General features: G+C 41.0%; 1 protein-coding gene across 1 annotated transcript in view; it reads left to right on the top strand.

Annotated features, from left to right (window-relative positions):
• Dipk2b (divergent protein kinase domain 2B) overlaps positions 1-24,520 on the top strand; it is a 40,322-nt gene that overhangs the window by 9,721 nt on the left and 6,081 nt on the right. Inside the window, exon 2 of the mRNA XM_038315683.1 lies at positions 3,327-3,591. Within this exon, the coding sequence (XP_038171611.1) occupies positions 3,327-3,591 (265 nt within the window). The remainder of the gene's footprint in view (positions 1-3,326; positions 3,592-24,520) is intronic.

The raw sequence follows: 24,520 nt of genomic DNA, 5'->3' as shown, positions 1-24,520 counted from the left end.
TTTAAAAGGTTGAGTAGGTGCCATCCAGAGAAGAAACAGGAGGAAAGTGTTTCAGACAAAGGGAAGGGCATGTCAGAAACCTGAAAGGATATAGTTATCCAAGGGTACCTAGTAGCTTAGTGAGACCAAAGGAAATGTGTAAGGAGAATGAAAGCACAGCAGGTGATGAGCCTTGAAAGATCACTGTGGACTGTGCTAAAGACCATGACTTTGTCCTGAGAGTTTTAGAAAGAAGATGGGTGTTTTTAGGGTTCAGCATAGATCTGGGGCATGAAAAGAGGAGACAAGAAATATTTTAAAAGGTATGTGCAAATACAGTAAAAGAGAATACTTCATTCCAATTCTAGTTCCATCTTCCCTAGCACCACCACCACTACCAACCACATGTCTGCCCTATTCACCTTAATTCTCTCCAGTTTTGAGGAAGTATGGCCCTGCTGATCTGCCCTTTCTGCAGCCAGCCTTACCTCAATCATGCCTTTGATCTCCATTCAAAAGAAAGAGTACAAAGATGCCTGGATTTTATGTTGTTGTTTTGTTTTGTTTTCCAAACTCCAGAATAGTGGTATTTTAATGAATGAAGAGCAGGGCACGCTTTCATCAACATTCTTCTAGTCTGTGAAGTAGGCAGTTGATACTGTGAGATACACACTTCCCCTTTACAGCACTAAATGTCACACCATTTTGAATGGGAGAGAACCTGTCTGTTTTTCCTCAAATTCATTATGAAATCCCTTTGGCCATGACTGAACTTGCAGATCACCTACAAAGACATGCTGTCATCTTATCAAGCCTCCTCAGAAAATGAAAACAGAGAAAAAGAACAATAACCATGGCCCCACAGAGTAGGAAGTCTCTCTCCTCTCAACTCTACCAGTTGGCTGAAGGACTCCCTAGGAGCTGCTTCCCTTTATTAGTAATTGTTTGTGATTCTTCAGAGAAGCCACAAATATTCTGTCTTCAGTTTTTCATCCTCAAAATAAGATGGAAATGGGGGTAAGAATAGAATAAGCTTTCAGGACTTGCTGGTTCTGGCCTTTAATATTATTGACCTGCTCCCATGAGCTAACTCATAAAATGGACTATATAGGAATAAGCAATTGCAACATTGTGAGGACTGCAAATTCTGCAGCCTTGATGCTACTTCTTCCAATTCCTGGTCAAATATCTTTGGAAACATTATATAGCTATCCCATGCCTTGGGTCCTCATCTGCACAATTTGTAATGATAACAACATCATAGGTATATTGAAAGGATTATAATGATGTGGGATTTCCCTCTGTATGCTGTGAATGCCATTGGTTAAACAAGAAACTGCTTGAGTCTGTGATAGGATAGAAGAGAGCTAAGTGGGAAAAAACAAGCTGAATGCTGGAAGGAAAAAAGATGGAGTCAGGGAGAAGCCATGGAGTCACCAGAGGAGAAAAACAGGAGCTGCCAGCAGGAACCTTGTCGGTAGGCCATGAGCCTTGTGGTAAAATATAAAATAATAAAAATGGGTTAATTTAATATGTAAGAGCTAGCTAGGAATACTCTAGAATCATTGGCCAAGCACTGTTTCAAATAATATAGTTTCTGTGTGGTTATTTTGGGAGTCTGGGTGACCAGGAAATGAACGAGCAGCCTCCTACAACAGATTATGTGTTAGGGATGTGATTTAGTGGTAGAGCATTTGCCTAGTATGTTTGATACCCTGGGTGTAATACAAAAAGATTAAATGAATTAATACACATAGTTTAGCAAAGAAGATGACATATTTAAAGGCTTCATAAATTTAAGTTACTGTTTCTCATTGGAAATCCTAAGTTCCAGGACCTTTGTGGGGTTGGAACTTCATGAGCAGGAGAAGCCAATGAAAGCAGGACTATCTCTGGGCCCTGAGCCCTTTCTAATCCTTCTTAGAGGGGAAAGTGGTTCTCTGCAGTTGTCTTCAAACTTCCATTGGGATGACACTTTTCGAGTTCTTCTTCTTCAGTATCCCTGTGGCAATATTCTTAAACAGAACCTCTTGAGCCTGCATCCATTGCTGTTTGCATTGTTATACTGCAGGAGCAGCTTGCTGGCAGCTCTTTCCCAAATATAAGAGACTGGCACTCTAATACAGAAGGGACTCGGAAACCTGGGATCTCTGGCTATTCTTTCTTGACCTTGGCCTTTTGTCCTTAAACTTTTTCTGTGGTTTGCCTGGCTATCAAAATACTAGGAATGAACTGATAGTGTGGTTCAGTTGTAGCACATTTCAGTAGCACACGCAAGGTCCTGAGATTCCTCCCCAGCACTGCAATTAACAATCGGTGGAAAACTTGTAATCTCTTCGAACAACTATGAATTATATGAGTAAGAAAACAAAACAATATACAGTTTCAGATTCATCGAAATACTAGTTCATTGAAAATATACTAGCTAAAACTCATTACCAATGACTGCCCAATAGTGCTCAATAACAAGAATGGAAAACGCCCTTTTAAGTTCAGTATTTGATATAGTCTGACTTTCACTTGCAATATGACCTTCAGTTAATAATAATGAATGCAAACTTTTTCTGAGTAATTTTTTCAGACATAAATCAAAAGCAGATTCAACATTCTTCCCTAATGGAAATGTCAGCGCACAGCTGGAGAGGTGACTCTGCTAGAAAGTGTAACCATGGAGCCTAGAAAACCAGCAGATGACAAGAGGCCAGTGCCTCTCCCCTGAGGAGGGTTAAAAGCTGACTGCACCACAGTGCACTGTCACACACCTGCTGGAGCCAGATGGCTTCAGATTTGATGGACGTGAAGCTGCCATGGATGCCTGAAATCTGCTTGGTGCTGATGGCTTAAATCAATGTCGATATGAGGGTGGAGTGGTCTCGCAAGTTCAGGCCCAAGAACCTCTTGGAGAACTGTATTTCCAGAACCCAGGCATTGGTCAAAGAATGGGTAGTTTGGACAGGCAGAGTAGGCAAAGGATAGATTTGGTGCTTTATACCTCTGACTGTCAACATTGTATTCCATTTTGAGCAAAATACTTAGACTCTATCAGCCTCAATTTCCACATGTGTAAGGTGAGAGTGGGGCATGAAAAGAAACAAAAATGTAAAGCTATTGTCTTTAAATGGGGTTGAAGTTCAAAGAGCCATAGTTGTTCCTTCTGTGGGAAGAGGGCAGTTTTTGTGTGACTTCTTTTGACATCACATGTACACTTCTGAGCTTGGCCAAAACCAGATAATCCTCTTGGAAAAGGAGTTTGGAACAAATCAAAGGGAAAGAAATGTTCCGACAGGCTGCTGCCTTATCTCCCTGGCTCACCTCTGCCTCACAGGCTTATCCTATGCTTCCCACAGCTTTGACAACTTGATGACTTCCCACCTGAGACCGCCTCCTCAGGACTTGCCTTCTTATTCTGCAAATTACTCGGATGATTCTAAAACCTGGCGCCCTGTGGAGGTCTCTCGATTGGTCAGCAAGTACCAAAGCGAGATCTCTGACAGAAGAATATGTGCCTCTGCATCGGCTCCGAAAACCTGCAGCATTGAGCGCATCCTGCGAAAAACAGGGAGGTTCCAGAAATGGCTGCAGGCCAAGCGACTCACACCTGACCTAGTGCAGGTGAGTGTGGGCCTTGGTAGAATGAGGGGTGGCAGGAGATATCCATTCATAGCTCACAGCTCAGTAGTTCTCAACCTGTGGGCCATGACCCCTTTGGGGATTGAATGGCCTTTTCACAGGAATCACCTAAGGCAATCAGAAAATCCGGATATTTATATTATGATTCATACAGTAGCAAAATTACAGTTATGAAGTAGCAATGAAAATAATATTATACTTGGGGAATCACCACACATGGGAGCATGTTCTCCGTAACCCCAGTACTCAGGTGGCAAAGGCAGGAGGCGCATGACACAAGGTGAAGGCCAGTCTAGGCTACAAAGTGAGTCTCTCTCTCTCTCTCTCTCTCTCTCTCTCTCTCTCTCTCTCTCTCTCTCTCTCTCTCTCTCTCTCTCTCTCTCTCTCTATGATGAGCAGCACCGGCCTTGTCCCACTGCCCAGCTAGCTTATGCCCGAAATAATTACACAGACACTGTACTCATTGAAATACTGTCTGGCCCATTCTCTCTAGTCTCTTATTTGCTAACTCTCACATCTTGCTTTAACCCATATCTAATAATCTGTGTAGAACCACAAGGCTGTGGCTTACCGGGAAAGATTCAGCATGTCTGACTCTGGCAACTTCATGGCGGCTCTCTCTGAGTCTGCCTTCTTCCTCCTGGAATTCTGTTGTCTACTCCACCCACCTAAGGGCTGCCCTATCAAAAGGCCAAGGCAGCTTCTTTATTCAACCAATGAAATCAACACAAATATAGAAGGACCTCCTACACCACTCATGTGTGCGTGCGCACACACACACACACACACACACACACCATGATCTGCACCTTTAGCAAACCTGACTGGTACATGTGGAGATTGTTTTGAAAGCAGGCATCAGGAAGAGTGCAGGGTTGGTCTCAAAGCCAACATCTGACACTGGACAAAGCTGAGCTTCCCAAGGTTGTCCTGCCCTACCTTCTTTTTCACAAGTCCATCCCAAGGCTCACAGTCCCTCAAGGCAAGAATATTTCTGTCTGGAAACTGGGAAACAGCAAAAGAAGGAACTTCCTAGAGTACAAGATAAATTCTAAAGTCTGTGGGGATCTCTGTTACCACCACAGCCACAGGTGAGCAATTCTGTCGCAGGGAAGCAAAGCAGTAGTTTGGTTCAGCATGACTAAGTAGCCAGTGTTGGTTCAAACTTTGGTAATATGAACACAAATAGCTTTTCAGGCATTTGAGGGTTTTTTTGAGTTTTTAAACACAGCAAAATTGGGTGAATAACTTCCTGTTGATAAATAACTCAATCTTGTGTGTACAAGAAAACTTAAGACATAACTACATTGATAATACTCTTTGTAAAGTACATGTGACATCTCCCAGAAAGACAGATCTGATTCATTGATGAGCTCATATCTTAGCCACACAGATAGTGCAAGTTTCCAGTCATCTCTGCTCCCACTCTTATGGGTGAAAAACAGGTTCTGTGTAACCTTGTAACATTCCTGGTTCCCCTAGGGCTTGTCTGTGAGCACAACAACCACCATACCTCCCACAAAAGACATTATAATGTGGCTAGATGGGCCTTAGCCTCTAGACAAGTGTGGCTCTCAGACTTCCTAATGCCGAGACCCTTTAATACAGTTCCTCATATTGTGGTGGCCTCCAACCATAAAAGTATTTGATTGGTATTTCATAACTGTAATTTTGCTAATGTTATGAATAATAATGTATATAACCGATATGTGACCCACAGGTTGAGAACTACTTCTCTAGACTCAGGAAAACTCTTTTCCCTTCGAGTTCTAGACACTTCCATATTAACAATAGATGTAAGTTATCCCTTGGGTCTTGACATGTTCAGAGCACCCTTCTGATACATCTAGGGTCACCTGTGTTGATGTATGTAGACATCAAGGTATAGGCCAGAGCTCCATGGAACATAAAAACTGTGCTTGAATCTAGGATCTCCCACTAAAAGTTGTGGCAGAATGAGAAGAAACAGAGTCCCAAGAAGAACTGGGTGCTTCTGGTTCTCATTCAAACATTCAACAAGTTCAACAACTGTGCTTCAGCTTTGGATTTGGAGATGAATCACACACAACCTCCTGCCCTAGTCTTTTGGCTCAGTGGTGGAGACAGATAAGACCACTTTCACTACCAACTCTTTCATGTTGCGATGATAGTCTCTATGGGGACAAGGACCAGAGTACTGATTTAAGTCTTTTATTCACTGACCAATGGCCTGGAATTTAAGCCTTAGACTTACCCTATTCTGCTTTGACAAAAGACCCTCCAGGTTCTGACATTCTTTGACTTCTGTGGCTCTGCCACGTTTACTTCACAGACGCACCTGACATCTGCCATCACCAAGTGCTGGGCTAGGCTTGGATTTTCTCATTTCTGGAGGCAGACATGCTACCGTTGTACTGCGAGGTCCTGGATTCTCTCATTTCTAAAATGGCAGTACATGCTCCTTGTCTGCCTGATTCCTTCATCCTCATATTCTTAAAGATGGGAAATGCTTTAGAAAAACCCTATCACTACAGAAATGCATGTGGAGTTTTGGTAACAATTGAGCGTCATTATGCAAAATTCTTCTCCGTCTGATTTTTTATTTTGTATTTGACATGTAGCTTGCGAGTTTCCTTTCTTCCTACCCAAACAACATCTCTCCCCAAGACTCAATAAAACAGCCCAAGCCAGAACTATTTTCACTTTTCCTTGGCCCTCCCCTAACACATCTTTTCATCCCCCACTGGACCTAAAAAAAAAGAAAAAATATATTTAAAAAACAGAAAAAATATCACCAACCAGTTTATAAATTCAGGAAAAACTCCATTGTTTTTCTATTCATGAAGATCAAAGTTGTCAGTATTCTTTTCTGTCAGCATCTTCTCCCTTTCTTGTCATACTTTTCCCAGAGACCTTTGCCCTTGGATTCTAAAAGCTATCTTCCCTTGAATTTTTGCTACTCCTAGGACTCATCTATCACCCACAGGCCTCTTCTTAGCTTGAGAAAAATCTAGTTTCAAATATACCCTTTTCTACTAACACTGGAGGGAAAAATCCCTCACCTAGCCTAACCCAGGAGAATTGAAAACCAGACGTTAAAAGTGTTATAGTAAATATTCATAACAGTGCTACTTATCATAGCCAAATGGTGGGAACAGCCCCCAATGTCCATCAACCAATGGATGGCTAAATAAAATGTGTTGTGTCCAAACCACAAACTATTTATTAGTCAGCTGTAACAGGGAAAAAATACTGATTCACATCCACACAGATAAACCTTGAAAACATGGTCCATAAAATAAGCCAGACACCAGAGGGCAAGTGTGATTCTATTTATAGGAAATGGTCTCAGCAGGCAAATGAACAGAGACAAAAAGAAAATTAGTGGTTGACAAAATCTAAGAATAGGAAAGAATTCAGAGTGAGTATTGTTGGGATGCAGTTCCTTTGGGTATGACAGATTCTAGAATGAGGTATTGATGATGTTTTCATAGCTTTGTGAATGTACTTTAACCCATCGAATTGTATAGTTTGAAATGACTAAAGTGCCCAGACACTGTGGTGCGTGCCTGTAGCTTTGGCACTTGGGAAGGTGAGGCAGGAAGCTGGCAAGTCTGAAGCCATTCTTCCCTACATAGTGAGATATTTTACTGAAAGAAACAATAAAGTGTTGAACTTTGTGATATATATATATATATATATATGAACATTTTTCTATGTGTGTTTGGTTTTTCCAGACAGGGTTTCTCTGTGTAACAGCCTTGGCTGTCCTGAAATTTGCTTTGTAGACCAGCCTGGCCTGGAACTCACAGAGATCTGCCTCCCAAGTGCACCACCACACCTGACAGTGAACTCTTTTTAATGTTATGTGACCTTTAGCTAAGTAATAAGTGGAAGTATGATGGGGTGAATGTGACCAAAGAACATTGTGTCCAAGTATGAATATGTCCTTGTTAAACTCAGTGCTAGGTACAGTGAATGTTTGTCAATAAAAAAGGAAGGAGTCATTAAAATACTAGCCTATCTTGTGACTCCATTCTTTTAGAGTCATGTGATGGACAGCTAACCTAGGCCAAAATGTTAACAGTGAGAGCATTTCACTATCAGCTCTCCAAGAAACAATTTGAGTACAAAGCCAACAATGTAATTCTACGGCATAATAATAACAATAGTGTTTTGTTAACTGTCTCAGATGTTCCTAATACTGCCAACTTTCTATATTAATGAACTCCATATCTCTGGATTCTACCAATCGTGGATGCATAGTAATCTGTGGTTCTCACTTGTAGTCTTAGCTCCTTTGGAGGTTGAGGCAGAAGCACTCCTGAAACTCAGGAATTCTAAAATAGTCTATGCAGAGAAACTACCTAAAAACAATCTAAAAGTGTCTGTATTAACTGTAGGCATGCTTTTTTTCTTTTTGTCTTTCCCTAAGCAGTAAAGTATAGCTATTTGTATATGATTTGGGTTATTGTAAGTCATCTAGCCTGGACTCTACACAAGCACTCCAACATTGTCTACAAATGATCAAGTATTGTGGAAGATCATAAAGCCAACCACATACCTGCCTATTCCTCTCCTGGGGGTCAAATATAGCTACCGAATCCTTCTCAATAGCATTCCAAACAAGCAACCTCTGTTCCTGATCTCATCCAGAAAAAGCTGAGAACTCTGACACCATTCATTCTTGATTTGGCTGAACAGCTCTGCCCTGCTTTTCTGACAATCCATCAGGCGTACATCTTTATTTCTGGTTGGGAAATCCTGTTTTTACTTATGTGTGAGTTTTATGAACAAAATGGGGAGCTATTATGGGATAGATTGAAAGGATATGTACCTCATCTTTCAATTTACACCAAATAGCCCAGAGCCAGCTCAGCCTACCTACCAAGCCAGCCCTGGCATCTGTCAGTGTTTAACTTAAGCTGCCTACCCCAACTCTCATTTCCTCAAGTGCCACTTTGTAACAGTGATCTAGGTCAGATCCCTTAAGTGTGTGTGTGTGTGCGTGTGTGTGTGTGTGTGTGTGTGTGTGAGAGAGAGAGAGAGAGAGAGAGAGAGAGAGAGAGAGAGAGAGAGAGAGAGAGAGAACACTGTGTCTGTATATTATGTGTGTGTTCGTATATTTGGGGAAGGTAAAAAAAAAAGGCTACAATAAACTAGCAGGTCTTGTTCAGAGAACTGGAAAGGCAAAGGGGAGAGGAGGGGGGAAAATACAGAAATGAAAATGAACTGAACCAAGAAGCCATCCAGCTGGCCAGTGGACCTTAGATCTCTACACTGTGTCTTGTTTGGTAATAAAGTCGGCATGGGTGAAAGGGCCAGTGGTCACCACTATTAGGGGCAGATTCTGGAGTCTGGGGCTCCCCTCCTATAGAGCCAAGTACAGCTCTGTCACAAGGACACTCCCTGGAACCACAAACTATTTACAGCGGGAGCTGCCAAAGATGGTGGCAGAACTAAGAATCAAGAGGAAGTTGAAAATCCAGGGCTTATGTGGCTGTGTGTTCCCAGCGCTTACAGTAATTAAACCGTGACTTTCCTGCATTGTTCTAATGGAAATATCCCACAGCCTAAATTGCTAGTCCCCCGAACAGCAGCACAGCCAAGAACACCACACTGTTTTTCACGATATGCTTGTTTGTAAAATCACAAAGAAGGCTTCCTCTGTTGTTATGCCAAGTGCAAAGAACCCTAGCCAGGCAGGTGTTGGAGAGGGATAAACATACCCTCCATCGTGTCTGTCTTCCATTCCTTCAAGAACCCAGTAATCTTCCTGGGACATAGTTCTAACTGCTGGCCGGAAAACCTCCAAGATTGCGCTAGACGGAAGAGGAGCTTTTTGACCACTAGATGGCATTACAGAGTCTTTCAACAGCTTTGTTTAAACCAGGATGCCTGGCAATTTTACTTCCTAGTTTCCTTTTCTTTTAATAGATAAAATTCACCAAAACACAGTTTAATCATTCAGTCAATATAGGCTAATATGTAACTGCCGAACAAGGTGAATTCATTTTTGTTTAAATTTAGCTCAAAAATATCTAAAGGGATGTTTACAGAACTGGAAGGACACTAGGAGGAAACCAGGTCCCTAAACTCTAGAAGTTGACACTTCAGTGTGGTTACAGACTGCACTATATGCATTCTGATATCAGACATGGATGCTATCATGGATGCAATTTTATATGAGATTCAAGGCTACTTTTCAGAATATAAATTTTAATTCCTCACAAGGACCTTTCCAAACCTTTCAACAGGTTTTGTTTGTTTCTTTGTTCAAATATTAGCAGGACTATATTGATGCTGAAACATAAAAATAGCTTGCTGCTGGCTGTATCGTTTTCATACTTGTCTAACACTGGAGTTAAAATTGAAATGACTAGCCTAGCGTGATGAGGCACATCTATAATCCCAGCATTTGGGAAGCTGAGGGCAAGTGGAGAGCCAGCCTAGGATATATGAATGAAATGACCCCATAGGCTCATATGTTTGCTGGAAAAAAGATTGGGGGGCTTGTTGGAGGAAGTGTTTCACTAGGGGTGAAATGAGGTAATTTGAAGTTTCAAAAGACTCCTGCTATTCCTACTCTCCTCTCTCTCCCTCTCTCCCGCCATCTATTTATCTATCTATCTATCTATCTATCTATCTATCTATCTATCTATCTATCTATCTATCTATATCTCTCTAGCTCCTTCACTCTCTCATCCTCCCTCTCTCTGCCTCTTTCTGCACATCTAGATGTAAGCTCTCAACTGTTCCTGCCACTGTACCTTTGCTCCACCATCAAGGACTCTAACTCTCTAAAAATCATAAACCCAAATCAAATATTTTCCTTTATAAGTTACCTTGGTTATAGTGTTTTATCACAGCAATAGAAAATAATTAAGCTGGGAGGTGGTGGCACGTGCCTTTAATCCTATGGCTCAGAAGGCAGAGGCAGATGGATCTCTGAGTTCCAGGACAGTCAGGGCTGTTACACAGAGAAACCCTGTCTCCATAAACAGAACAACAACCAAACAAAAGCAAAATTAAGATGCTTGACATACTAATTTCCAGGCCGTACTTTGCATTGTGGATTCGCGAAAAAGGGGCAAGTAAGTCACCCACTTGGTCTGATAAAATGACTCCTAAATCATTCTTCATGGACCTCATGAATGAAAACAAAACAGAACATGCTGAAAGGCTTTTTCAGGCTCAACATGGCCAAGTTTAAGAAGAAAAAGGAGGCAAGGGAAAACTAAGTTAAAAGTAAGCATGAGACAGGTCCTAGGCCTGCCCATGTGTTACTCAAAAAAAGAGAAGCCCCCAGTTGAAAGAGAACTGAAGTCTGGACAGTCAAGACAGACCATGAAAGGGGGCCTGTCTACACAGGGTTTTAACCTTGTCCAGCATTTGCACAGTAGTGAGCCAAACCTCTCAAAGGGCATCAAGCCTCCATTTTGCTATGAAATGCTTCATTAAAGATCTCACTGCCCCTCTTTTGATATGCAGTAGCCCTTCCTTTATTTGTAGTTCCATTTTCTAGTTCCCACAGTCATTCAAAAAATATCAAACAGGAAATTCCAGAAGCAAATAGTTCATAGCTTTGAAGTAAGTCTTATTATAGTACGTTGCTATAATTATATAATATTTTATTTAATTGGCATCAGGATTTCCCTAAAGCACCTCTCTACATTTTCTTTTCTGTGAGACATAGTTTCTTATTGAACCTAGAGCTGTTCCTAGGATCCTGTCTCTACTCACCAACTTTCAGGTTACAGATGTATGCTACCGTCCCCAGATTTTATATGGACACTGGGGATCCGAGCTCAGGCCCCTAAAAATGCACTGTCAATCTATCTTCTTGTAACTTTCCTGCATATAAATTATTTCTATTAGATTCCTCTAAGATTGTCCTTCTAAATTGTTGTGTCTCTAGTCTAAACATTCCTAGTCCTATTTCCCATCTGCCCATTGCCCTCATATTGAAGTGTATTAATCTTTATATCAGCTATAAACTCTGTGGCTAGATTTTAGTTCATAAAGAACAGAACATTTAATTTAACCCAATAAATATTATCCTAGATTAAATCCACTACTCTAGTCTACCAGCTTGATCCTGATTTTAAAAGAGTCATATTTATTTATTTTTATTTAATGTGTGTTTTGCATACATGTATGTGTGTGTACTACATGCATGCTGGTGCCTGCCGAAACCAAAGGCAAGTTTTCAATTCCCTGCAATCAATATAGTTATGAGCACTGGAAACCAAACCTTGGTCCTCTGGAAAGACAGCCAATGATCTTAACTGCTGAGGCAGCTCTCTAGCCTCCTGATTCTGATTCTTTCTCATATTACTATCATCTCAAGTACACCTCACCCTCAGTTTTACTTAACAAAACTTTAGTTTCAGTTGTTAATAAAATTTCTACATGGGACAGAGCTAAAAAGAAAACCTTATTGTTCCATGGAAATTTATCTATTAATTTTCAGGCAAACCCAGTTAGCATTATCTTTGTTTTGTTGCAGTCAAGATGTTCAGTGTTATACTAAGAATCATTGTTGAATATCTCACTAAATACACATATTCTAAGTCCATTTCACTTCTGAGATTTAAAAAGAAATAAAATCACCAGGTCAAAAAAGAAAGCCAGTTAGGAAATACTTGATTAACAGAATTCTCAGTGGCTCCATGATATCAAATATCTTCCCAGAAGTCTCTAAATCATCCCACTAAAGCCTTACTTTAGGATACTTACCATGATCCAAGACGAGCCGATTTCTCTAATCCACCCTGTGCTCCTTTGGAATATCTAAAATATACTTTTAAGTCTTTTCTGACACCTTCATCGACTGCCCATGGCCCAGAGATACTGTTTACAAAGTCTCCGTGGGTCTGGTTCAGAATAGTACAAGCTTGTTTGGTGCAGCTGGCTTTCCGCTGCTACTCACCAGACCTTGTTCCACTCTTTTCAGATCATCATCTGGCAAAGAAGACAGTCAACCTTAAAAAAAGCAGACCCTTCAGTTTGTTAGCCACCAAAATTCTTCCCATGACCCTATTCAACAAGCCTTTTTTAAATCTCTGTACGATGCCAAGTGTTGGGATTGTTTGGTTTTAGATTTGCTTTTTTGTTTGTTTAGTTGGCTGGTTAATTGGTTTGGTTTGGTTTGGTTTGGACAATGTCTTGCTATTTATCTCAGGCTAGCCTTAAACTCATGATCTTCCAACATGAGTGTTGGGATTTCAGGCATGTGTCACCACACTCAGCTCAAATAGCTATTTTTAAAGACTTCTAATTAAAGTATGAATTACATAGTTACATAAATCTTAAGTATATTGGGTAAAATGTAACATGTGGGTTCACTCAGAAACACCACCTACAACAAGATCCTGGATGTTTCTGGCCCCTCAGAAGGCTTTTTTTTTTTTTTGTCCCTTTCCAGTAAAAAATCCCTTCCTAGGATGACAAACAATCCCAGTCTGCTCAGAAGTACTTGATTTTAGCAATAAAAGTACAATATCCCAGGCAACTTCTCAATCCCAGTTCAACTAAAAGCTCACTCTATCTCCTTTTAAAAGTAATCACCTTTCTGGGCTGAACCACCTTGGACGTTCTTTGCCTGTTTTGTTTTGCTTTGTTTTTGTTTGTTTGTTTTAAGACAGGATTTCTCTGTGAAGCCCTGTCTGTCCTGGAACTCGCTCTGTAGACCAGGATGACCTCAAATTCAAAAAGGTCCACCTGTCTCTACCTCCCGATTTTTGTCTGTTTTTGAACTTCATTTAAATGTAATAACACAGTATTATAATGCTAGAATTTCATCAAGTCATGGTATATATCCATGTTATTGAATCAATACTTAATTTTCTTTTTTCTAAAAATATGATAGTTTACTTTTGATGATATAAGTTACATACTCTGCCATTGATGAACATTTGAGTTGTATTTACTTTGGGTTATTGTCAATTGAAATTTATGTCAACATTCTCTCGTTTGTTTGTTTGTTTTATAGCCTGGCTGCAGTTTCCCCTCCCTCCTCTCCTCCCAGTCCCTCTCCTCCATCCCCTCACAGTTCCCACCACCTGTTCCACTCTTCCTCTGTTTCTGTTTATGAAAGGGCGGGTCTCCCATAAGTATTAATAAAACATGGCATAGCAAGTTGCAATAAAACTAAGCACCCTCCTCCTCCATGTATTAAGGCTGAACAAGGCAACCCAGTATGAGGAGCAGGGTCTGAAAAACCTGTAAAAGAATCAGAGAGAGCCTCTGTTCCCACTGTTAGCAGTCCCACAAAAGGATCAAACTATACAACTGTAACAAATATGCAGAGTGGCTAGGTCAGTCCGATGCAGGTTATTGGTTCAATTTCTGTGAGTCCCTATGAGCCCAGGTTAGTTAATATTGTGAGTTTTCTTGTGATGTCCTTGACCCCTCTGGCTCCTACAATCCTTCCTCCCCTTTTTCTATAGGATTCCCAGAACTCTGCCTAACACTTGGCTGTGGGTCAGCACCTGTTTCCACCAGTTGCTGGATGAAGCCTCTCTGATGAAAATTACTCATCACAGGAGATTGTCAGTTCAGGCTACTTATCCACTATTGCTAAGTTGGGATCTTCCTTGTGGATTCCTGGGAGATTCTCTTGCACAAGATTTTTATCTGACCCTAAATGCCACCCCTTTCCAGTAGTCTGTTTCAGTACTCTCTCCCACAGCTCCACACCTCCCCCCACAAGCTGATCACTCATGTTCCCATCCTGGCCAGCCCTCAATTAACTCAAGAAATCTCTTCTATTCCACTTACCAGGGAGATCTGGGTGCCCCACCACCATGAACCCTTTTTGTTTTCTAGCCTCTCTGGGTCTGTGGATTGTAGCATGGCTATCCTTTATTTTACAGTTAATATCCATTTGTGAGTGAGAACATACCATGTTTGTCTTTCTCGGTCTGGGTTATCTCACTCAGAATGATTGATGTCAGCTTTCTTTGTTGAACTTATACATGTCAAAATGAATTTCCATGGTCATAACATTACATATGGACAGAGTCTGAAGGTACTGTCCACTGGTTTTCCTATATGCAGTATGCATATATGCTTCTCCTATATGCAATGGAAGAGAGGGTACTGATTGCTCTTTCCTCTCTGAGTTAGCTCACTCTTATTAATTTTGAACTTCAGGTAGTTTAGTGGGCATCTAGCAGTATTTCACATGGTCTCACTTGTATTTTCTGATAAATTATAATATAGGGCCTGTTTTCATGTATTTATTGGTTTCTTTTATCTTTGATAAGGTACTTGTCCATTTTGTAAGGTTTTCTGTGTTTATTATTGATTTTTGCAACTTACACAAATTATATTTACGTTCCAAACACGATTTCTTTATCACATATGTATATTATAAGTAGATTCTTATAGATCTTTTTGTTTCTGCATGGACCTGCCAGTATGAGGAAGGCTCTCCTTCCAACAAGGTAACCCTCCTACACAGCACCCTTAGTCTCTGTTCCCTGGGAGGTAGAAAGACAGGCCAGGAAGTACACAGTCTGATACTGGAACCGGGAAACACACTATAGCCTTCAATGATCTACCCTAGCCAACTACCAGCTAGGTCTCACCTATTAAAAGTGTCACAGTCCCCCAATATAGTACCAACACCTGGGGAACCAATGCTCAAAACATGAGCCTGTGGGGAACATTTTCAGTTTAAACCAATAACAGTATTAGAAATGATTTAAAGATGGTTTGGCATATATACACAGATATAAGCCTATGTTTTATGTAAATGTTTTACCATTTTACACAAGGGACTTTTAGCGCTTATAGGGTAGTCCTGGCCCTAATCCCCCATGGATACTGAGAAAAAACTACTTTTTATAAAAATTCATAGTCTCATCCAGCATGGTGGTACACGCCTTTAATCCCAGTACTTAGGAGGCAAAGGCACGTGGTTCTCTGAGTTTAAGGTTGATCTACAGACCTAGTTCCAGGACAGCCAGGGCTGTTACACAAAGAAACCCTGTCTTGGAAAAAAAATTTATAGTCTCTATGTATTTATAAAAATGAAGTTTGGAGATGTAGATCAGTCACAGAGTGCTTGCTTAGCATGTAGAAAGCCCTGAATTTTATACCCAAGACCATAAAACAATGGAACAAAACATTAGGAAATTAAGAAGATGAAAATCACCTATAACGGAGGCAACAACTTGAACATATTGTAGTTCTTCCTTCTAGACCTTTTCTGGTCATGTTTAATTTAACTTGGCTGCAGATGAGTTCTATGTGTAATGTTTCCTTATGCCTTAATTGCATATCCCATACTAGTCCCCTTGCTATTGGAATGATAAACATTATTTCATCATGTTGATACAGCATAGTTTAATTTACTATTGTTGAATATTGTTATTGCTTGATTTTTCACTGATCAAAATATACTTTGAAGAAAATGTTAGTGCAAAGGCTTTGTCTGAATCTTATTATGTCCTTGAGATAAATTTTCTTTTCAAAGCTACCACATACTGACCAAGCACCCTTCATACACATTGGTGATAGTTGATCTTTGGCGCCTGAAACATTTTTGTCCCCATTAGATGGGGAATCTAAAACATGTGTTCAAAGCTTACACAGCTAGTAAATTTGGGAACTTGGATTTGAACACAGGCCTTTCTCCTGACTCCAGAAATTACAACCATAAACATTGCTTACTCTCTATTGTTTTATTATGTTATTATAGTAGAACTACTAACCACAAGGATGTGAGCATTTTGCACTAGAGGTGTGTGTGTGTGTGTGTGTGTGTGTGAGAGAGAGAGAGAGAGAGAGAGAGAGAGAGAGAGAGAGAGAGAGAGAGAGAGAGAGACCATGCCATATCCTGTTTGGAAATCAGAAGACAGTTTGCAGCTGCTAATGCTCTCCTTCCACCATGTGGATCCTGGGCATCAAACTCGGCAAGTGCTGCACCATCTTGCCATCCTCCCACTCACTAAAAATTTTAAAGTATGTTCACAGCATCTTCATGAACCATAACCTTTGCCTCTAAGATTATGTACATTATGTGATCAACATTCAAATGGCTCATTTTTCAGCTTTCTTTTCCAGTCTTCTCCTTGGGTGACTCCATGTCTGTATGTTCCAGGCCAGAGATAGCTTTTAACTCTATTCCTTATATGCCTCTATTCTTTGTCAATTTTGACCTTGTGGCCTGAAGAGCACTGACTTGAAATATCCACTGACCCAAATCCAACTCAGCCTCAAAGCCAGGCACATATGGCTACTTCTGTGGCACCTATCCAGATTCCCCTGCTGTTCTGCTTTCCGCAATGCCTGATTTACACCTCCTGGAGCATTTGTTGTATTCTATCCCACAGTGAACTTTGTGACTTTTTATTCTGGCTCATAATAGTACCAATTCCTTAGAGGTAGGGACCTTCTTTTATTTATCTCTATGACCCCTTCTATATATATGACACTTTGCATAAATTTTGACAAAGCTTTGTTTAACATATGTGCATGACTGGAGTGGTCTATTTTCCCAATTCTTTCTGATTTTGTCTGAAATGCAATGGCTGGATCTGAGCTTAGACACATTCACAGTGAGTTGGGACTGCTAACACTTCCTTCTGGGGGCCAGGGGTGCTTAACTGAGACTGATCCCAGCTCTAGACCTCTCTTCCCATTGCTTCTGGGACTACTATCTCATGCCTGGGAAGCTACTTACTTTTTTTTCTGCCCACAGCCCTTCCTTCCACCATAAAAAAGGCACAGTAGATGGTACCCTGTGAAGCCACTCTGGGTGCACAGGAGTGGGGATACTAACAAGAGAAAACATAGGGTTAAGATAGAATATGAAACAAGGATACAGCGGCTGGGGCTATAGCTCAGATACAGAACACAGGCTTAGGAGGTGCAAGGCCCCGAGTTCTATTCCCAGCACAAAAAGGAAAAGTCCCATGAATCTTCCTCTCTATTTGAATCCTGCCTAATACATGTGGTATAATATCACCTGAAGGACTCAAGGAGCGGTAGAGAAAAAAACCTAGCAATGCCCCCCCCCTCCATTCTTAGGCCAACAGGAGTGCTTTTCTGACAATCAGAATTCTCAGAACCTCCTGGACCAGCCCTGACAGAGATGCTTAGCTTCTTACTTTTTTATTGGAAAAAGAAGAAGAAAAGAGAAAATCAGTAGCCCATAAAAAGAAATGGCCCAGTGGAGAATTATGATCCACCTTAGCATGCCTGAATCCAAATGACAGATCATTGAATAACATTTTACTCTGTATCAGTTGCCCTGCCCACCCCAGCTGTCAACTACTTTGCCTTCCACAGTGATGATTTCATCTGGCACAGTGAAAATCTTTGAGCAACCCACAAAGGCTCTAGTGGCAAAGCTCCAGGGGCACTGAGAGAGAGGAAGGTGCAGGACAGAACAGGAAGCAGGAGGAAAGAAACAAGAGTCCCCAGCAGGAGGGGAAAGCCAGCTAAGATTTCCATCTGCCAGGTAGTCCAGGATGTCGACAACCCTGTGAGCAAAACCAGGTGAGATTCTGAATACCAGTGGTTTGCCAACAAGAGACATGGAAACACAAGAGACATGGAAACACAAGAGACATGGAAACACAAGAGACATGAAAACACAGAGGGGAAGGAGCCTGACAAGGGCTATAGCTACACATGACACAAAGCATGACAGTATAGGATGATGAGCTAAGATGGTCCTCTACTTCTACATGACAAGGCAAATCTGCTAGGCAATTGTTTGGTGGTTGTGGTGGTGGTGTTTTGGTTTTGTTTTGTTTTGTTTTGTTTTTAAACAGGACCTCGCGCTGAAGCCCAGGCTGCCCAGAACTTGGTGTTCCTGCTTTAGTCTCCCCCGTGCTGGAACTGAAGGACTGTGACACTACATTCAACTTTTCATCTGTGTCTTAATCGTGGTTAAGGTCAGAGTGAAGTTAGTTACAAGGGTCAAAAGGTGTGTTCAAACAAATTAAAGTCAAAAAGGAAGCTGGGCAGTGGTGGCACACGCCTTTAATCCCAGCACTCTGAAGGTAGAGGCAAGTGGTTCTCTGAGTTTGAGGCCAACCTGGTCTACAAGAACTAGCTCCAGTACAGGCTCCAAAGCTATAGAAAAACTCTGACTCAAAAATTTTTAAAAAATGAATAAATAAAGTAAAAAAGGAGTTAGTACGATCATTAATCTTGATTGTTAATTTGAATTTAGAATAATCTAAGAGACACACCTCTGGTAATGACTGGAAAGGTGTTTCCAGAGAAGTTAAATAGAGGACAGAAGATTCACCCTGGATGTGGTAGCACTGTCCCATGAGCTGGAGACTCAGACTAAATAGAAGGAAGAAAAGAAGAAAGTGAGCCGAGTACCAGCATTCATCTATCTCTGCTTCCTGTCTGCAGATGCACTATAGCCAAGTGTCTCATGATCCTGCTCTCATGCCTTCACTGCCATGATGAACTGTACCTTCAAGCTCTGAAGTGAAAAAAAAAACTCCTCATTTAGTTGCCTCTGTCAAGTAATGAGAAAAGTAACTAATACGATTAATGTGTTGGAAATGTATCTACCTCTGCCTCCTCCAGGGAACTAGGAAGCTGCAAGACATTTCGCTCAGTCCACTTATGTCTGTTTCATGGCCCATTCATTTCTTGTATATATCCATTTCTGGAAGTCCATGCTATTGATGGAGGCGGGTCTTCTATCAATCTGTTGATTTCATTGGTTAATTAATAAAGAAAACTGCTTGGCCTAATAGGTTAGAACATAGGTAGGTGGAGTAGACAGAACAGGAAGAAGGAAGTGAGGTAGATGGCTCAGTCAGATGCCACTTCTCTCCTAAGTTAGACAGACCGCCGTGCCTCTCCTCAGAGAGATGCCAGATGCGATGAAGCTCCAGCCCAAGATGGACACATGCTAGAATCTACCTGGTAAGGCACCACTTTGTGGTGCTACACAGATTATTAGATATGGGTTAGTCAAGATGTGAATAAGAGCCTGAAAATAATGGGCCAGGCAGTGTTTAAAAGAATACAGTTTCTGTGTAATTATTTTGGGGCATAAGCTAGTCATAAGGCCGAAAGCAGGGCGGCGGGAATGCAGCCCACAGCCCCTCACTACATGCTATGACCTGTGGGGTCAACTGTATCCTTCCATGTTATTCATGCTTTCTACTCCCCCAACATTACCGGAAGTCAGAGTTCTTGGACCAATTACCAGCTGCCTTACTAAGCTTCTCAGGATTTGAAGACTAGGGCACATACCTCAAGAAAGTACATAATTACATACTGCATCATATCAGTCTGTGAACAAGGATTTATTTCTTAAAATTTCAAAGCTGTCCACACACTACTAGGTTACAGAAGTGTAAAATTCCAAAGTCCTGGCCACGAGGGACCAGATGACTAAAGAGACATGTGATGAGCATATAGCCTAAGACCTATGAGGCACAGGCAACAAGAGAAAAAAGAAAATGAGTGTTGCAAGATCCAGGAAGCTGCTTGGAGGAGGTATGACCTGAAGAGGAAGGATGAGGTAGAGAAAAGGTTATGTATCCTCTGTCGGCAGCACAAAGAGAATGGAAAATAATGTGTGATTATGGGAAGATGGAAGTGTCATGACCTATTGTCACTGTGTTGAACTTACAAACACTGTGATGACCAGGCTGGGGCTGGGAGCAGATAGCTAAACATCACTTGTTGGAAATGGTGCTCAGCTGCCAACATGCATCAGGAATCCTGAAGAGCTTCTTACCACATACATCACTGGGTTCTGGCCCCCGGGGTGCTTCTTCAGAAGATCTGAGCAGGTTCTGAGAATTCGTATTTGGAGACAAAAGCAACTGAGGACAGTGGGGTCTTTCCATAAGGAAGTTTAAATGTTGTATACAGGTTAGAAAGGAAGAGGTTCAGAAAAGGATTAGAGAGACTTCATGGCAAAAGTAGGTCAGGATACACCCACATAGAATGGGGTTCACACAAACTGATGGAGAAAGTAGGGAAGGGAGAGAAGATCCTGTTGGTATGGCACTTACCATAGGCCACACAATATCTAGAAGGGAATTTGTGGAGAAATGAGGGCACGTGAGATCCAGTTCCTTCATCTGGACTCCCTGACAGTATTGGAGAGAAAAGGTCCAACAGAGACTGGAGAGTCAATACAAAGAGGGAATATGGACTGGCACTCAGACAAACCTGGGTTAGTATCCTGGCTCCATCACTGGCTCCGTCACTGTATACAAAATTATTAATCTCTCTTTTAACTCCCTGGCAAACAAATCTCCACTGTGACTTAGCGCCAAGTCTGTTCCCCTAAAAGTATAAAAATTAATACAACATTTACCCAGCACAGAACAAGCATTCAATAATATTAGCTGCTGCTTTTATTCTCACAAAGTCAACAGGCACAATACCCATTAGCTTTCTACATAGTTTAACCCTTTCAACCCACGCATGAGCATGTGTAATTAATAGGTTGTTCAGACTTCTTTCAAGTGGCCTTAGTGCATGCCTACTGTATTTATTTCATTGTTAAAATCACATTTTTTCACGATGATGTGGGATTCCCCTCTGAATGCTGAGATCGCCATTGATTAATAAAGAACTGCTTTGAGCCTATGTCAGGGCAGAACAGAACTATGTGGGGAAAGCTAAGCTGAATGCTGCTGGAAGAAAGAGGACAGAGTCAATTGACACCATAGAGCCGCCAGAGGGGAAAGATGCCAGCTGTCAGTTGTAACCTTACCGGAAGGCCATGAACCTCATGGTAAAATATAAAACAATGGAAATGGGTTAAATTAAGATGTAGGAGCTAGCCAATAAGAAGCTAGAGCTAATAGGCCAAGCAGTGATTTAATTAATACAGTTTCTGTGTGGTTATTTTGGGGCTGAGCAACCAGGAACAAACAAGTGGTCTCCTACTACAGGGTGAGAGGAAGAAGCCTAAAAGAGAAGAAAATAACATATGGAAGAAAAAGGGGAGAATCCTGGGGTAAGACATATTTAAAGGAAAGCGGGGGAGGCAGATAAGAGAAAGGTTGGTGTTGGGGAGATGGTCAACCAAACTAAGAATGTATGGAAAAGCCACAAAGAAACTTACTGCTTTATGAGCTCACTGTGGTGTGGTTTGAATGAGAAATATATAAGCTAATGTATTGAATACTTGGTCCCCAGTTGGTGGCAATATTTGGAGAGGCTATGGGACCTTTCAAAGGTGGAGCACTGCTGGAGAAAACTTGTCACTTGGACTTTGCGGATTTATAGCCTGGCTTCACTTCCTGCTGGCCTTCTCTGTTGCCTGTGTGTTTCAGTTACAAGGATCAAAAAGTGTGTTCAAACCAATTAAAGTCAAAAAGCAAGCTGGGCAGTGGTGACACATGCCTTTAATCCCAGCACTCTGGAGGTAGAGGCAAGTGGTTTTCTGAGTTCTCAGATTCGTTCGGTGCTGTGAGATGATATTTCTGTATGTTGTGAATATGTATTCTATTGATTGAGCATTAATAATTAATATAAGCCTCTGAATGATTATTTGGAAGCAGCTATGGGACAGGGTAGGACAGAGAATGTATCGTTTACAGATCAGAGAAGCTTCTTTTGGTAGTAGATAATGCTCAAAGCAGGAACCCATAACTGATCAACGTGCTGAGAATAAGTAACTGATGAGTGCTTGGATTAATAAGGGACACCTATGTTACACCCCCCCCCCCTTTAAAATGCAGGGATCATTGAGGAAGAGTGGGTGGAAGGACTATGGGAAGTAACCAAGAGAAGTGCAGTGGAGTATGTCTTCTGGATATGGCACAGCTATAGAATCATGAACACACAGAAACTGTGACTGCCTGTATAGGCAAGGGAAGAAGGAAAGGAAGGACACAAGGGTAGGAGGGAGACTGATTGGAAAGAGGAGGTCAATAGAAGTAGAGGAGGGATTAGAGAAGATAGTGGAGGTGAATGTAATACAATACAAGTATGTTTATCTTTTTTTAATTAATCAAATTCTTGAAATCACCTCTTTCACTCTCAAAAAAGCTCCTTGTTCAGAAGATAAGACAAATGATCCCCTTAACAGTTATCCCCAAATTACATATAAGATAAAGAACTCCCAGATCATGCAGTTGTTAAGTGACAGATCTGGAATTCGAACCTGCCAGCTTTCCTGTAAAGGATGTGCTTGAAACTTTTTCATCACACTGCATTCTGAAGGTCTCTGAAATCCAAGCTTGGTTGTGATTTCAAGCTTGAAATCCCTCTTTAGGTCAGAGGAGTACAAGGTTGAATAAAGGGAAATAGGCAGTCAGTTTGGAGAGGTAAGACAGAAATGTGTTGGAAGACTCTGGTAGAGGCAGGAAAAAGGATAAAGCCAATACAACTTCACACACTCGTTACTCCTCTCCTTGGAATATCCTGCAGCAACCAAAATGGGACATAATCACAACTGCTCTGCTCCTCAGAGAACAACATTGAGTCTCTGCAAGTAAGAATCTAAACAAACAGAAACCCTGCCTAAGGAAAGATGTCATCAGAAGTGAGAGGACCTGTCTTATATAGAAACTTGGTCTTTGAGAGACTGTACTTGTGGTGCATGGAATACCTTCCATATTGTTTACCCTTCTCAACAAGTCATTCGGCTAATTGAATATGGATTTAATGTCTACTCAACTGTCCTGAGTATGCTATTCACTCTAACATGATCTAAGACAAACTCCAAATTCAGCACTCCCCCTGAGCTCATTTCCTCCTCTACCTCTATCCTTTTAGGGTGACTTTGTACCAGTGCCTTAATATCAGGGACTCTAGGTTGATCAGCCTAGGTAGCATAGAGCAACTTCCTAAGGGAAAAGAGACTTATCATAAACCTGCCCTAACTTATGGATTTCGAAGAAAAATTGAAATTATTTAGGGACCATCTACTTAAAGCTTCTCCTCCTTCCTCTAGTAACAGTGAGCTAAGAAGAACTCTGCCTGTCAAGTTACCTGAGAGTAACAAGGTTGCTATTGGATTTCTAAATGATTAAAAGCATCCATGTGGTTACTTCAAAGCCATCGCCATGCTATTAGATACTTATAGAATGGTAATTGATACACCAAAACACTTTCTGTTGTGTTCAGAGGAAAAAAAACAACTTTATTAAAAGAACAAAATTAGAGTAGTCATAAAACTGTCAGTTGTTTATCTTAATAAAATAAAACAGGGCTTTCCTGTTTTGAATAAAGGAAGTTTTAACTATCCATAACAATTGAGACAATTATTAAATTTTATTGTCTTAATAGAAGCCCGTTGATTAACTGTGATTCATGGTTAAACTTAGCTCTGTTTTACAAGCATACGTAAGTGAACAGTAGTGTAAAAGGTGTTCAGATGTATAACTGGAAGTAAGTTTATTCAAATTCACGTTTTCTCCTGGAGGCTAGAAGAGCTTGCAAACAGCCAATTTCCTCAAAGTAAAACTTCCTTTGCTGTACATTGCTTTCAGCATTCTAAAGTCAGTTGGTGGAGGCAACCTTACTGAGAAGAGCCAACTTCCAATCTTAGGGTGAAAAGCCATACTGCTGGTCGTAGATTTTCTTTCTCAGAATAACTGGTGTTCTTTTCCTTCATGCATTTATATTTCCATCAGAACAGATATTTAGATTGTTCAGCAGTGGTAAATCATCACCTTTTGAGCAGTATTTGCTTTTGAAAACATCAAGTCAGTCAGAACAACCTTGAGTGATTAATATACACTTTAGCTTAACCATAATGTGGTTTTCTGAAACCCAGGATGCTGAGTGTTTAAAAAGAACTTTTTGAAGGGTCATTCTTGTGAGGTGAGAGAAAGGGTTAAGGTTAAGTTTCCTGAGGCTAAGGTTAAGTTTCAATAGATTCAGGACTTCCTATCCTAACCACTGCCTTTCCTTCAGTGCCTCAGGAAAGCCACATTTCTCTAAATTGCTAAAGCTGCTTGGCTTCCTTGGG

Source organism: Arvicola amphibius, chromosome X, assembly GCF_903992535.2.
Source record: "Arvicola amphibius chromosome X, mArvAmp1.2, whole genome shotgun sequence".
NCBI classification, from domain to species: Eukaryota; Metazoa; Chordata; class Mammalia; order Rodentia; family Cricetidae; genus Arvicola; species Arvicola amphibius.
The sequence above is the reverse complement of the archived record's forward strand: the minus strand, read 5'-3'. Positions and strand labels throughout refer to the sequence as shown.